The following is a 14,086-nucleotide window of genomic DNA, read 5'->3' as shown; positions in this document are numbered from 1 at the left end:
ACAAACCGAATGACATGCATGGTAAAGTGTCAAATACATCTTCAGTTTGGCCCTTACAGAAGATGGCCCTTCAAATTTTGGAGGACTGAAAGCGCGGCTGCCCAAAAATACTCAAGCAACTTCATGAACTAGAAAAGCAAGCCCAGGCAATACACTCGAACTTGTGTGAGCATTGCGCGCCTATGTAATTGTATGTTTGTGTGATTGGTGCCGTCTATGGTTTGTCAAAGTTCAGTGGCATCATGCCCTCTTAAAGATGTTTCTTGTTCTTAACGTTTAATGATGATCATGCACTCCGCATTCCGTAAGCATTCATTGCAATCAATTAAAGCACTCGTTCTGCTTGACTAAAAAAATGTGTAGATTCTTTTTTCTGATTCATGATTATTTCACTTTGAACACGTGAGAATTTGAAACATCAACATTTGTCTGGTGCCTTCACTGGCTCATTTCGGAGTTGTTTTTAAGATCCAATGATTTGTTTTCAAATCTTGAAATGGCCTGGCTCCACCTTCCCTTCCCTCTCGGAGCTCCTCCGCCCCGACACACCTGCCCGGCCCCTCGGGTCTGCGGACCAGACGTGATTCGAGGTACCGAGAACGAAGCGGAGGCTCCGAGGGAACGGAGCCTTTCCCGTCGCCGCTCCGACTCTTTGGAATGACCTCCCGCTGAACATTCGGCAAGGCCCCTCGCTGCCCATCTTCAAAACTCTCGTGTATTCTTTGGCTTTTGGCTCAGGCTTGATCTTTTAGTTTTGTTTTGTTTTTTACTAGTTTTGTGCTGTCTACTGTCTTGATTATTCATTTATTGATTATTGTATATATGATATTTGCTCCACGTACAGCACTTTGTATACCGCGTTGGTTGTTTTCAAGCGCTCTAGAAATAATAATAATAATATAATAATAGATTTTATTTATAAGCGCCTTTCAAGACACCCAAGGACACTTTACAATAACAAAAAACACAAAACAATACGGGTTGAGCAGCGGCAGCCAAAACGCGCCAGCGTTCACTCAACCCGAAAGTCAGAAAGAAACAAGGGAGGGAGAGGGGGAGAAAAAAAAACCACGCTCGATACAGCCGGGTTGAGTTGGTGCGCCTTTACCATGCATCCGAATTTCATCCACAGGAGAACAAATCCGTTCGAAAATACAGTTTTGAGTATTGATATATTTGTCCACGTTGAATTCGACCTGATGATAATAATAATAATAATACATTTTATTTGTGGGCGCCTTTCTAGAAACTGACCTTACAACAAGCAGTTAAAATCACGAATACAATGTTAAAAACAGCATCAAATAAAATAAGAAAAGAAATACAACAAAATATACGTTACCTCCTGTTCTACGGTCAGGGCCACGCTGGAAGGAAATGTTTTCACGTCCTTGAATAACATCTAGTAATTACTATAAAATGCTAAAAAAAAAAATTAAAAAGGACGAAAATATTTTGGCCTTTTAGATGTTTGTAATCGTTTCTGCTATTTTACTCATCTGTAAATGTTCGTTTACCAAATGGTCGCTAGCCAAAGCGAGTGTTGAGTAGCGCGTAATTCAACCCCGGCTGGGAATGTTGCCCGCATGCTCATCAGGTTATCATTTTAGAAAAATAAAATTGACCAACTCGATGAAATCAAAAGATTTTTCGTTCTCTGGCGAGACACGACGTCAAGAAAGGCGGCCGTCGTCGGTGAAGGATTGGAGTCAATTTGCGGTGAGTAACTGCTGTTCACGACATGCGCCCCTTTCTGTTGTTGTTGTTGTTGTTGTTGTTGTTGTTTAATCAACGCTGTTATGGATCTCGACGTAACTGGTGTTTGACATTTATGTTCGTACATTTTCAGTGCCTGCACCTGATGAACGGCAGCGATCTCCTTTGAAACGGCGACCCCCCCCCCCCCCCCCTTTAACGGGTGAGTAAGCATCAAACAAACCCAAAGTAGCCCAGTTAACAATTTGCCTCGTGGCTATTGAGCTGATTGATAGCCGTTTAATTGTATTTGGCCGACCGTATTCCATTTTGCCAGATGAAAAGACGAATCTCGTCTTTTCGTGCCGTTGTCTCTTAAAACGTTTCTGCTATGCATGCTTCGTTGAGTCAAATGCAGAAGGTACAAAATACGTGCTTGCTTGGTCATGTGGATTTTTGGGGGGATGAGATGCAGTTCTGCCGTGCAAAAAAAAAAAATACTCGTTAGACTTTACTGTTACGATTTTACTCGTTTCGTCTCTCAAACAGCCGACTGGAAGAGCGCGCAACGGATTCCGCATTCTGAACAGCCTGTTCGTGTTTTGTCATCTTAGATGTGATTGAGCGAAATACCGGATACAATATAATACTTATTAATGTCGTTAATATTTTATGTCATGGATAGATTTTTTTTGTTTCTACACACCGCCGGCCACCGATAAATATTATTATTATTATTATTATTATAACAAAATTATTTTGAAAGCGCTTTCATCGTACTCAAACACTTTACAAGAGTTTAAAGCACGGGATAAAAATGTACACTTTAAAGCCAAGCATACATGATTTAAAACAAACACATTTAGAAGAACAACGAAGCAAGAACGGGTCAAAGGGATTAAAAGGTGTTAAAAGCATTGCGGAGGCGGTGAGTTTTAAGAAATGATTTGAAGGATTGGAGGTCAGTACAGTTGCGAATGTGTTGTGGTCCAGAGCTCCGCAGGGTGGGGGCGGCGACGGAGAAGGCTGGGGCCCAAATGAGTCGCGCGCAACACCAGAATGCATTCTTTATTTGACGTAAACCGGATCTGTGGGATGTTCGTGATCATTTAGAATGGACCGTATTGACTTTATTTATTTAAAATATACATCTTGAAATCTGGTTCGAGTGAAACGGTGGAAAATATTTGAAGACGGCTTGATAGCGTTGCTCTTGATATGATTGGTATCCCGTGTAGCTGTGCTTTTTTCCGTCATGCCTCAAGATATAGATGAAAACGGTATTTATCCAAGTGTGGGAAACATAATAAAAGTGGCAGTCTAGTGGTAAATGTAATTCTGAAAAATCCTCAAACTAGAGTTTGCATTCTTTAAATGCTGTCCGGGCGTCCGGAGGAGTCTGAGTTTGTTTGACCCCACGTCTGGCTTACACTGCACGCGCAAGTGTCACTTTACCACTGCTGTATATTTACTGTGTCGATCAACCAAATAAACAGACCTAACAAGAAAAGGGCAGCATAAACTCCCCCCAAAAATCTGATCAGTGAATTTAAAAAAATAAAACTGCGCAGGGAGCCACACTGTGGCCACGCCTTTTTCCATAGATCATGTGTCATGCCGATCATTTTGCCGTTTGGCTACGCGAGCGTTCGCATTTTTGTTGAACTTCACTAAATCCGTCTCGTACTGTATATCATTCGTCATATATCAGCATTCATAGTCCCAAGTGTTATCCGGAGTCTGATTGTTTTTAGTTTATTGTTACGATTGTAGTTATTCTATCCATGACGTTTATTACTAATTCCATGTTTTATCCATCTTGTTTTATCATTGTCCCAAAATGACCATATGATTGATGATTGCTATTGGACAGATTCATTGCAAGCAACCGTATTAGCGACACGCTGAAGGGAGCCAACCGGTGGTTGTCCATGGCACCTTGAAAGAGAGAATTCTGAACGGATGAGGCTTGAAACGCATCTTGTTTAAAGAGGAGGTGGAGCGAGATGCCAGCTGCTCGGCTCCCTCGGCCAAGGCGACAAAACTGTGAGAAGCGAGCGTGCATGTGGGCGCGAGACAATCAACAAAGAGCAGTTTGCCATGTGCGCTGCAGCTGCTCCGCACGCGCACGCGCGCGGCCTCAAAAGCACCAAAATAGTGCGGCGGCGGCAGCAGCTGAGGCGCAGTGCGCGGTTGCGGACGCCAGGGGGCACTGCGTAGCTTCGTCCCTCACGTGAACGAAAGACGCCTCCACAAACGGAAACCGTCGCGATATGACTTTCAGTTTAAAAAAATAATAATAATAACAAAGAAAAATGCCGTTCCGTCGCTCACTGAACGGGGCCAATGAATTGATGTTAACGCAGTCTTTTATTTCATGTTAGTTCGCATTTATCCTTCTCCTGAAGGTACAAGTTTCAATCGTGTGCATGCAGTCTGAGTGTTTTATGATGGCCTAGTCTACACTGTTTCATGATCAATCATCAAACATCCAGTGACATCGTGAATGTTTGAGGCATATTTGAAGCGTGCGGTGTTATTGCAGGGACGAGTCGTGGGGGTGGCCGGCTGCTCTCAAGATATCTTAAAGTTCTCTAAGCGCTCCAACAAGACTTCTGAGTAGCCCGGAGAGTAGTACCTGAAAGGGCAAACACAAAGCATCATTATTTTCAACATAATTTTTGCGACATGAATGTGTGTATGCACGTGGAAGTACTTTCGCCATCGTTTCTTCATCCTTCAACCTAGATGCTGTTTTTTGTAACCATTTAGGTGTACAGCTCCTTTCAGCTCATTCAGTCAACAAAAATAATGATTTTCCCGGAATGGTTGGGATCGAACTGATGCAAAGATTTTCTGCCTTATAATTTAGCGATGCCAGGACAAGGCGTAAAGTTCAACCCGTTATGTCACCAGATTAAAAGCACCCCATCTGTGTACTAGGCCAGGTTATTTTCCTTTTGTGCACTTCCAGCAAACTCTGCCAGTTAGTTTATTGGTGCCGTTTATTTTGAATTCGGAATGTTGTAGCCACCTATGGTTCAGATGCACACTAATCACCAGATCAAGGGGGAAGTAACACGTTTGAGTTCCTCCACAAAGTGAGGGGGGTTACTGCTGTTATGTACAAAAACATAATATATATACAATATCGTGATTTTCTACATAGTATCATGAGCTTTTTTTTCCTCTTTATACAGACACCGACACCAATGCATCAAATTTCAAACCTGATTACAAGTAATTTTACGCTATCTCTGAGGAAGAGAGGCGTAGCAATTTTGTCTGGGTTTTTAGTTGTTGTTTGTTTTTTGAATGTATTGTGTCCATTGTTGCGCAACCTTATCTCATAGTTGTTGCACCGGTCTTCCCGAGAGTGTGTTCCTGTACAGGCATGGCTCAGAGGACAAGTTGGAGTTCTCACACAGACTGAAGTCGAAAGCGCGTGTACCTGACTATCTCCTCCGGGAAGCAGCTGTTGATCGAATTGATGTGTTCCTGAAGGACGGAGCCCGGCTCCGCCTGGATCTCTTGCACTTTCTTTAACCCTCCGCTGGTCACAAACTGACGGCGAGCCTGACTGTCATGAGGTAATACCTGTAGGATGAGACGAGTAGCGAAATCACATTTGGGATGGCGCCATTGCCCATTTTTAGGTTGTTTTGAGCGGCCCACCTTGCTGAACTGGCAGACAACGTGTTTGATGATGTTGCTCGGCGCATCGTAGAGGAGGGACTCCAGCGCAGGTAGGAAGGTACACTTCTGTAGGATCATCTTCAGAGCCTTCTTACTCTAAACCAAAAGGTTGTTGTGGATTTAAATCTTAAATCAAACAGTGCACCGAAGCATGTGTTACGTTCCTGTTCAAGAGCGTACTTTGGTCTGCAGGTCCTCCGAGCTGTTGGCGTCCATGTAGAGTTGCAGCAGTTTGGGCAGCAGGTTGGCAGTGGCGACAGCCTTGGCGTGCACGGGGGTGTGATGTCCTATCTGGCCTATGCACCAAGCAGTGACGGCCTTGATGTGATGCTGCGTCTCCTCCGATAGACACAGAGCCAGCTGGAGCAGGCCCTGCGAGGACGGCAGGAATGGAAGCGTGAAGCCCCGTCCGCACCGCAGGGCGCAGCGCGCAGCCGACGAACCCCTGCATTGTGTATGCGGTGACGACAGCGCGCGGCGAGACGCCTCAAAAGTTGTTTTTGAGAGGGGCGGCGCCAGGATGTCCAAAAAATACAATTGGTTCATGAAGCTAATTTGAAACTTCATATTGCCATTTGGCAAAAGTCTCCCTTTTTGCTTCTAGGTCGACTGCTCCGTCACCGTTTCCAAATACGTTGAACGAGCGCAGTGCGAAAAGGGCTTTGGACGGCTTCTTCGCAACGGGGTACGGGAGCCAAAGCAAAAAAGCGAGCCACTTACTTGGGAGAGAATGACAGCCATGGCCAACTTCTCACTGTGCGCTGCCACATATCCCAACATCATGATCCCGGGCAACCGCAGGCTTCCGCGGCACTCGCCAAGGTAGGTGATCACTTCGGACGTGCCGCCACAATCGACGATTACCTGGGACAGCTGCAAAAACGGTGACACGTGTCTTACTCGGTGTGTGATCTTGTATCGGTGCTCGAGCGCCTGTGTGCACTAACTACCTCAGGCGTGTGTTTGACCACCTCTCTCATCAGAATGGTGACATTATTTTTCACGCATTCGTCCGGATCCCGGAGGCACATTATGGCTGCAGGGAAGACGTCGGCCTCGATCACCATCTCCGCCAGGCACACCGAGTGTTTGCTGATCTGACCGAGAGCAGAGAATACCTGCCTCTGTGTGGAGAAAAGCACGGTTGTTGCTTCCTGAGAAAGACCGCTCGGATTAACCGTAAGCATCTCAGTCCACCGGAAGACAGCCTCTGACTGATTTCTTTGAAAACCCCAAACAAAACCAAAAAAAAAAGGGCTCGGCAGAGCCCGGTACGCACTGCTGACACGTATCAGGATCTATCCGTAAACTTCCGTCATTTACCGTCAGTGTGCCGGCGAAAACAGGGACGAGTCAGCCGAAACAAAACGACCATGTATAGTAAGGCGTTTTTAGCCGAAAAAAACGACCATGTATTGTAAGGCATTTTTAGCCGAAAAAAAACCGACCATGTATATAGTAAGGCGTTTTTAACCGAAAAAAAAGACCATGTATAGTACGGCGTTTTTAACCGAAAAAAAGACCATGTATAGTAAGGCGTTTTTAGCCGAAAAAAACGACCATGTATAGTAAGGCGTTTTTAGCCGAAAGAAACGACCATGTATAGTAAGGCTTTTTTAGCCGAAAAAAACGACCATGTATAGTAAGGCGTTTTTTGCCGAAAAAACGCCTGAAAAAAACGACCATGTATAGTAAGGCGTTTTTAGCCGAAAAAAACGACCATGTATAGTAAGGTGTTTTTAGAGGGAAAAAAAACGACCATGTATGTGTAAGGCGTTTTTAGCCGAAAAAAAAACCCCGACTCCATTGGCGATGGACTGACAGGTGGGCAATTTACACACGTCTATGTCGAAACTCCTCCGTGGGCCTTACCCTCAGTTTGGTGTCCGGGTTGAGGATCATCTGAGCCAGATGTGCAATGGCGCCGGCTTCCACCACAATTTGGGCCAATTCTGGCGTGTGTTTGGCAATGTCACTGAGCACTGAAGCCGCGGTGCGTTTCAGGGCGATTTCGGGCTCCAAGAGGCACAACACCAGCATGGGGACTGCACCCGCATCCACAATGGACTGGGACAAGGCTACGAAAGAGGAAGAAAAAAAGTCCACACGCACAGATGGGGAAATGTGAAAGTGATCTGCAAGGCCGGCAAGTTGAATGCAAAGACAGCACGTCGCTCTCACCGTCATTATGGTGCGCGATGAAACCCAGAGCCAAGGCGGCAGCTTCCTTCACACCGGGGTCGAAGTCCTCCAGACAGAGAACCAGCGCGTCCACGCCTCCGCTGGCCACCACAGCCTGAGCGAGCTCTGGGGAGTGCTTGGACACGGCGCGCAGCACAAACGCCGCCGCTTTCTTATACAACCGCTGGATAAACACACGTGAGAGAAGGCTTTCAACAGAAAATGATTTGGTCTTGTTTTTACAGTTCTGTTTTATTGCGATGCCGAGAAGTATTCATCGGTCACTGGGCTCCGCCAACAGTGGGAACCTCTTCCCGGCGCAATGGATGCGTTTGCGTCCCGCTCTGGCGAATGCACTCACGTTCTGTATGGTGAGCGAGCGGATGAGCTGGGGCAGGATGTCTTCCTTCACCAAATTGTCGGCCAGGTCAGCGTTGTGGACCGCTAGGCGGCCCAGGGCCAAGGCGGCCTTTTGCTGGATGCCGGGAACCACATCCAGCATCAGGGGCCTCAGCATCGACATGACACCTGCGGGGAGGGGGGGGCGGGGTGATGACGCACCATCGAGACAGAAGTTGCAAATCAACGGACTTTCTCCCTCCTACCTGCTCTTTGGAGGATTTCGATGTTTTGTGGCCGGTCCGCCAGATCAGCAACCGTTTGCACAAATTGCATTCTCGATTTGTTGTACTGCTCAAAGACTGCGCGGCACAACAACGCGAATCAGACGCACATCTCGCTCGCGCGAGTGAGAAAATCAACTCACCTTGGACGATCTGCCTTTGAGTCATCGTGCCAGCCGCCAAACGGAACGGTTTCAAGAAGAGTATTCAAACCTGCACATGGAAGTGTGAGTATCGTCATTTAGCCGCTCCACGTCATCGCTTTTATTTTTCCGCTGATTTTAGGCTTCTGGTTTGAAAACGGTGACGAAGACAACGCCGAACCGCAAGAAGTCCCGAGGTTCTTTGCGTCACCGCATTCCGCATTTTGTGACAAAGAGAGAGGCCGACGCGCGTCAACCGAACGACTGCGTTTTTCGTCGAGCGTGAATCCAAGGTGTGTGCATTGGTTGCTTTCCGAGCTTAGCGCAAAACCCTGCACGCGAAGCCAACCTCGCGGAGCTCACAAAACTCACCGACGACTTCTCCCGAGGATCTTTTGGCAGCCAGTTGACTGGGAGGTGAGTCTGCGCGCTGAGAAGTCTGTGTTGACAAGTGTCACCATGGCAACAACACCGCTGCCGCCGCCGCCACACTTGGCCGAGATCGTCTATTCGGACAAAGTCGTCACTCCTGTTCCGAAGTGACAACTTTGCATGAAACGTGAACTGAAAGCGTGGTTATGACTCGCTCTTTTGTTTCGGGGTTAGCAACGATTCAAAAAAACGAAGCTGACACCCAAAAATGTTATCCTTTGTGTGATCACTACGCTAAAAACAGACACGACTGATTTTTACTGATTTTACTTTGTCATATATTCACGGCCTAAAAGTGTTCATACAAATATTTACTGTACGACGGTAAAAATCCAATTGCACCAATGCTTTTTTTGTAGCTTTGATGAACACCCTCATGCGCCCGCGTCCGCGCGTGTTTTTGTGTGTGTGCGTGCGCGGGCATGCGAGCTTTCGAAACTCAATGATGATCTATTTTTAAGGCACAGCTTTACAAGCGCACAAGGGCGCTCTGTCGACCTGCAGTGCACAAAAGAATGCCGGCCAAAGAGCAAATGTCACCCGCGGAACCACGTGAACATCAACCCACGGTACTTGGTGTGATAGGTTGACGTTTATCGCAATCACAAACAAAACGTATCGGCTCAGTTCAACAAATTGAACAAATGGATGTGTTTTTTTGTGTGTGTGTCATTTTAGAGCCAATCGCAACAGGAACGCTGCAAGACAAGACCACTCGACGTGAAGGGAAAACCGTACCACGCGAATGTTTTGCTCTTGCTAAATTTATGGCTTTAATTCGATAGAACCTTGTTTGTTCATGACAATCAAAACGAGTTCGTCTGTCACTGCAACTGACAGTAATTGTGCTCTAATACGCGTGAGGAAGGGGGAACTGGTACATTTATAAAACGGCACAAGAAAAAAAAGAAAATTTCGATTTAGTCATCTTGAATTCAATAATTATGTTGGATGCTGTAATTTTCTTGAACGAAGAGATTGCAAAACGGAAGTGATCTCATAAAATATGAATGCTTGCTTTAAGTGAACAAATTTTATTCCGCAAAAAGCCGCTGTGTTGCTTTATACCTATTGATTCGTCCGAGGCAACGAAAAACGTGCTCATTCACACGTGCCTTTTAATCAATAGTTTATTTTCAATGAATATCGAATACATGCATTTAACTGACAAAATTAAAACTGTCATTGTACTCAAATTCCACCGCATGAATTGAAATGTCAGTTGAAAAAGCCAATTATAAAATACATGATCAGTGCATGGAGAAAAAAAATTAAAGTCAAGGTTGATCATAGCTTGCGTGTAAAAGTTTTTATTTATTTAAATGTTTTATACTGTGCAACAGTAACAATACAATAAGTTGTCCATACAATCGAGAGAATAAACAAAAAAACGGAAAACACGGGTGACATGACGTCATGAGCGTGAAATGTCGCACAACCGGAAAATGTTTTCCATTAAAAAAAAACAAAACAAAACATCGCCGTTAATTGAAAAGGCATGACTGTATATTGCTATGTACACGTGGCTTCTGGAAAACGGTTAAAATGCGTAGTTTTCCTCCTGAAAACAACGAAATGAGACGTGGGCTGAGCAAGGTCCAGATGTCATCGTGAACGTTTTGTGAAAATGGGGCGAAAAAAATGACTTGTTTTGTTGCTGTAAAAAATAAATCCTGTGTTATGACAAAAGGAGTAAATGCGGTTCTTTCTCTCCGACATCCAAATACTTTATAATAGAAGTCCCACGCAATTTCCCGGTTCTTTTATTGTGAAATGTACGACAGAAAGGACACAACCATAAAACGTCAGACCGGAGAGCGAAAGACACTACAATGGATCAATGTTGGCCTGGGAACGGGGTGAGCTGAGCGTGTCTCGCGTTGGCCGGCCCGGTCCGCTCGGTGTTGTCATCCCGACGAGGTCGCCGAGCCGTTGAGCGAAACCTTCCGGGGCTTGCCGAGCTGTGTGAAAGGGCGGCTGGGAGTCGAGAGGGCCACCGCCAGGGTCCCATTCACGTTGTTGCCTGGACGACCGCGAGGGGGAGGCAGCGAGGACTGCGCTGCGTCGCCCGGGCTCGGCAGAGAGGAGGACGTGGACGGGGCTTCAGCGGAACTTCCGGCTTTGTCGCTGGCAGAGTCGCTTTCATGCTGGCTGTGGCTCACCTTCAGCTTCTTGCAGTTCGGCCGACTCGATACTAGAGCGGAAGTGGGCCCGTCTGTGTTTTTAGAGGAAAAAAACGACCAGGTATAGTAAGGCGTTTTTAGCCGAGAAAAAAGACCATGTATAGTAAGGCGTTTTTAGCTGAATAAAAAGGACAATTTAAATTTTAGCCGAAAAAAACGACCATGTATAGTAAGGCGCTTTTAGAGGGTAAAAATGACAGAAAAAAGACCATGTATAGTAAGGCGTTTTTAGCCGAAAAAAACGACATGTATAGTAAGGCATTTTTAGCCGAAGAAACGACCGAAAAAAACGACCATGTATAGTAAGGCGTTTTTAGCCGAAAAAAACAACCATGTTTAGTAAGGCGTTTTTAGCCCAAAAAAAACGACCATGTATAGTAAGGGGTTTTTAGCCGAAAAAAAACGACCATGTTTAGTAAGCCGTTTTTAGCCCCAAAAAACGACCATGTATAGTAAGGCGTTTTTAGCCGAGAAAAAAGACCATGTATACTAAGGCGTTTTTAGCTGAATAAAAAGGACAATTTAAATTTTAGCCGAAAAAAACGACCATGTATAGTAAGGCGTTTTTAGCCGAAAAAAACGACCATGTATATATAGCAAGGCGTTTTTAGCCGAAAAAAACGACATGTATAGTAAGGCATTTTTAGCCGAAAAAACGACCGAAAAAAACGACCATGTATAGTAAGGCGTTTTTAGCCGAAAAAAACAACCATGTTTAGTAAGGCGTTTTTAGCCCAAAAAAACGACCATGTATAGTAAGGGGTTTTTAGCCGAAAAAAAACGACCATGTGTAAGCCGTTTTTAGCCCCAAAAAACGACCATGTATAGTAAGGCGTTTTTAGCCGAAAAAAACGACCGAAAAAAACGACCATGTATATATAGCAAGGCGTTTTTAGCCGAAAAAAACGACCATGTATAGTAAGGCGTTTTTAGCCGAAAAAAACAACCATGTATAGTAAGGCGTTTTTAGCCAAAAAAACCGACCATGTATAGTAAGGCGTTTTTAGCCTAAAAAAACGACCATGTATAGTAAGGCGTTTTTAGCCCAAAAAACCGACCATGTATAGTAAGGCGTTTTTAGCCGAAAAAACGACCGAAAAAAACCACCATGTATAGCAAGGCGTTTTTAGCTGAAAAAACGACCGAAAAAACCACCATGTATAGCAAGGCGTTTTTAGCCGAAAAAACGACCGAAAGAAACGACCATGTATAGTAAGGCGTTTTTAACCGAAAAAAACGACCATGGAAAGTAAGGCTTTTTTAGCCGAAAAAAACCCCCATGTATAGTAAGGCGTTTTTAGCCGAAAAAAACGACAATGTATAGTAAGGCGTCTTTAGCCGAAAAAATGACAGAAAAAAACGACCATGTATAGTAAGGTGTTTTTAGCCAAAAAAAAACGACCATGTATAGTAAGGCGTTTTTAGAGGGAAAAAATGACAGAAAAAAACGACCATGTATAGTAAGGCGTTTTTTTCCTCTAAAAACGCCTTACTATACATGGTCGTTTTTTTCGGCTAAAAACGCCTTACTATACATGGTCGTTTTTTTGGCTAAAAACGCCTTATTACACATGGTCGTTTTTTTCGGCTAAAAACGCCTTACTATACATGGTCGTTTTTTTCGGTTAAAAACGCCTTACTATACATGGTTGTTTTTTCGGCTAAAAACGCCTTATATACTATGTGGTTTTTTTCGGGCCAAAAACGCCTTACTATACTATGTCGTTTTTTTCGGGCCAAAAACGCCTTACTATACTATGTCGGTTTTTTTTCGGCTCAAAAACGCCTTACTATACTATGTGGGGTTTTTTCGGGCTAAAAACGCCTTACTATACTATGTCGTTTTTTTCGGGCCAAAAACGCCTTACTATTCTATTGTCATGTGTGTTGCTCTTGCTACTGTCATGTGTGTTGCTGTTTGCACTTAGTTTCTGTCATGTTTAGTTCATTGTTATGTTTTAGCTTTAGTCATGGTTTTTGTTTGATACTTTGGACTTTGTTTGTTTTGGATGTAGTTTTCTTTGTTTTAAATACAATTCTTCAAATACACCCTGCTCCTCCCTCCTGCCTGCTTTTTGGGGTCCACCACCACCTCGCAACGTGACAGAATGACCCGACCACCTGGACCCCGCAGGTACTAAGGACTGTTCCCTATTCCACCATGTGCCTGGCGGAGCGCGTCTGCGGCTGACACCCTTTCCCCTTTCAGGCAGCGCTGGGGATGCAGCTGTCCTGTTTTCGTCTCGTCAAGCCGCGTCTACGGTGGGCCGAGCCCCGTCCGCGTCTACGTTGAGCCGAGGCTCGTCACGTGTCTGTTGGAGCAGAGTCACATTCACGTTGACGACGAGCCGTGCCACGTCCACGCCCACGTCAGGCCAAGCCCCTGTTCACGTCCGGCTGTTCCATGTCCCCCGTTACGTCGAGCTCCGTCCACGTCAGGCCACGCCCAGCCAAAAGGATTGCCGTTGCTTTTGTTCCTGTTCCCTGGCGAGGTGAAGGTCACCGTCGCTTATCGTTCATGTACTTCGGCGAGGCGAAGGTCGCCGTCGCGTGTGTTCTTGTTCTGCGGCGAGGCAAGGGTTGCCGTCGCTTTTAGTTCCTGTTCCCCGGCGAGGCAACCCTTTTGGATAACTTTGGGACGTCTGGGATCCGTCCCTTGAGGGAGGGCTACTGTCATGTGTGTTGCTGTTTGCACTTAGTTTCTGTCATGTTTAGTTCATTGTTATGTTTTAGCTTTAGTCATGGTTTTTGTTTGATACTTTGGACTTTGTTTGTTTTGGATGTAGTTTTCTTTGTTTCAAATACAATTCTTCAAATACACCCTGCTCCTCCCTCCTGCCTGCTTTTTGGGGTCCACCACCACCTCGCAACGTGACATCTATGTCGTTTTTTTCGGGCTAAAAACGCCTTACTATGTCGTTTTTTTCCGGCCAAAAACGCCTTACTATACTATGTCGTTTTTTTCGGGCCAAAAACGCCTTACTAAACTATGTCGTTTTTTTCAGGCTAAAACCGCCTTACTATACTATGTCGTTTTTTTCGGGCCAAAAACGCATTACTATACTATGTCATTTTTTTCGGGCTAAAAACGCCTTACTATACTTTGTCGTTGTTTTCGGGCCAAAAACGCCTG

General features: G+C 45.2%; 1 protein-coding gene and 1 long non-coding RNA gene across 3 annotated transcripts; one reads left to right on the top strand and one right to left on the bottom strand.

The window, feature by feature from the left end:
• Positions 1–4,054: 4,054 nt before the first annotated feature.
• Positions 4,055–8,808, bottom strand: spag6 (sperm associated antigen 6). The gene is made up of 12 exons (XM_086102032.1): positions 8,711–8,808; positions 8,339–8,408; positions 8,178–8,273; positions 7,934–8,100; positions 7,573–7,756; positions 7,264–7,469; positions 6,342–6,515; positions 6,112–6,264; positions 5,572–5,763; positions 5,371–5,487; positions 5,147–5,292; positions 4,055–4,333 (listed from the first exon to the last, which is right to left on the bottom strand). The coding sequence occupies exons 2-12, from the start codon at positions 8,361–8,363 to the stop codon at positions 4,270–4,272; spliced, it is 1,524 nt and encodes a 507-aa protein (XP_085958158.1). The 5' UTR covers positions 8,364–8,408; positions 8,711–8,808; the 3' UTR covers positions 4,055–4,269.
• On the top strand, positions 5,215–8,802 carry LOC147186709 (uncharacterized). 2 transcript variants are annotated; one of them, XR_015098925.1, is made up of 7 exons: positions 5,215–5,285; positions 5,352–5,441; positions 5,584–5,634; positions 5,740–6,213; positions 6,375–6,570; positions 7,396–7,770; positions 8,481–8,802. It is a non-coding gene; the product is annotated as an uncharacterized LOC147186709 (long non-coding RNA). The 2 variants fall into 2 exon arrangements; XR_015098924.1 differs by having other exon boundaries at positions 5,584–6,213.
• Positions 8,809–14,086: the final 5,278 nt, after the last annotated feature.

Source organism: Hippocampus guttulatus, chromosome 21 (assembly GCF_054856545.1).
Source record: "Hippocampus guttulatus isolate MCC_2025c chromosome 21, RoL_Hgut_1.0, whole genome shotgun sequence".
NCBI classification, from domain to species: domain Eukaryota; kingdom Metazoa; phylum Chordata; class Actinopteri; order Syngnathiformes; family Syngnathidae; genus Hippocampus; species Hippocampus guttulatus.
This window is presented reverse-complemented; position numbering and strand designations above follow the sequence as displayed.

Bases quoted from the DNA above. Each gene is read 5' to 3' on its own strand.
- spag6 (XM_086102032.1), bottom strand. From the start codon at position 8,363: ATGACTCAAAGGCAGATCGTCCAAG. The intron at 5,764-6,111 runs GTAAGTGGCTCG...CCGTCCTCGCAG, and splicing joins TGGCTGTCATTCTCTCCCAA to GGCCTGCTCCAGCTGGCTCT. The intron at 5,488-5,571 runs GTACGCTCTTGA...CTTTTGGTTTAG, and splicing joins CGGAGGACCTGCAGACCAAA to AGTAAGAAGGCTCTGAAGAT.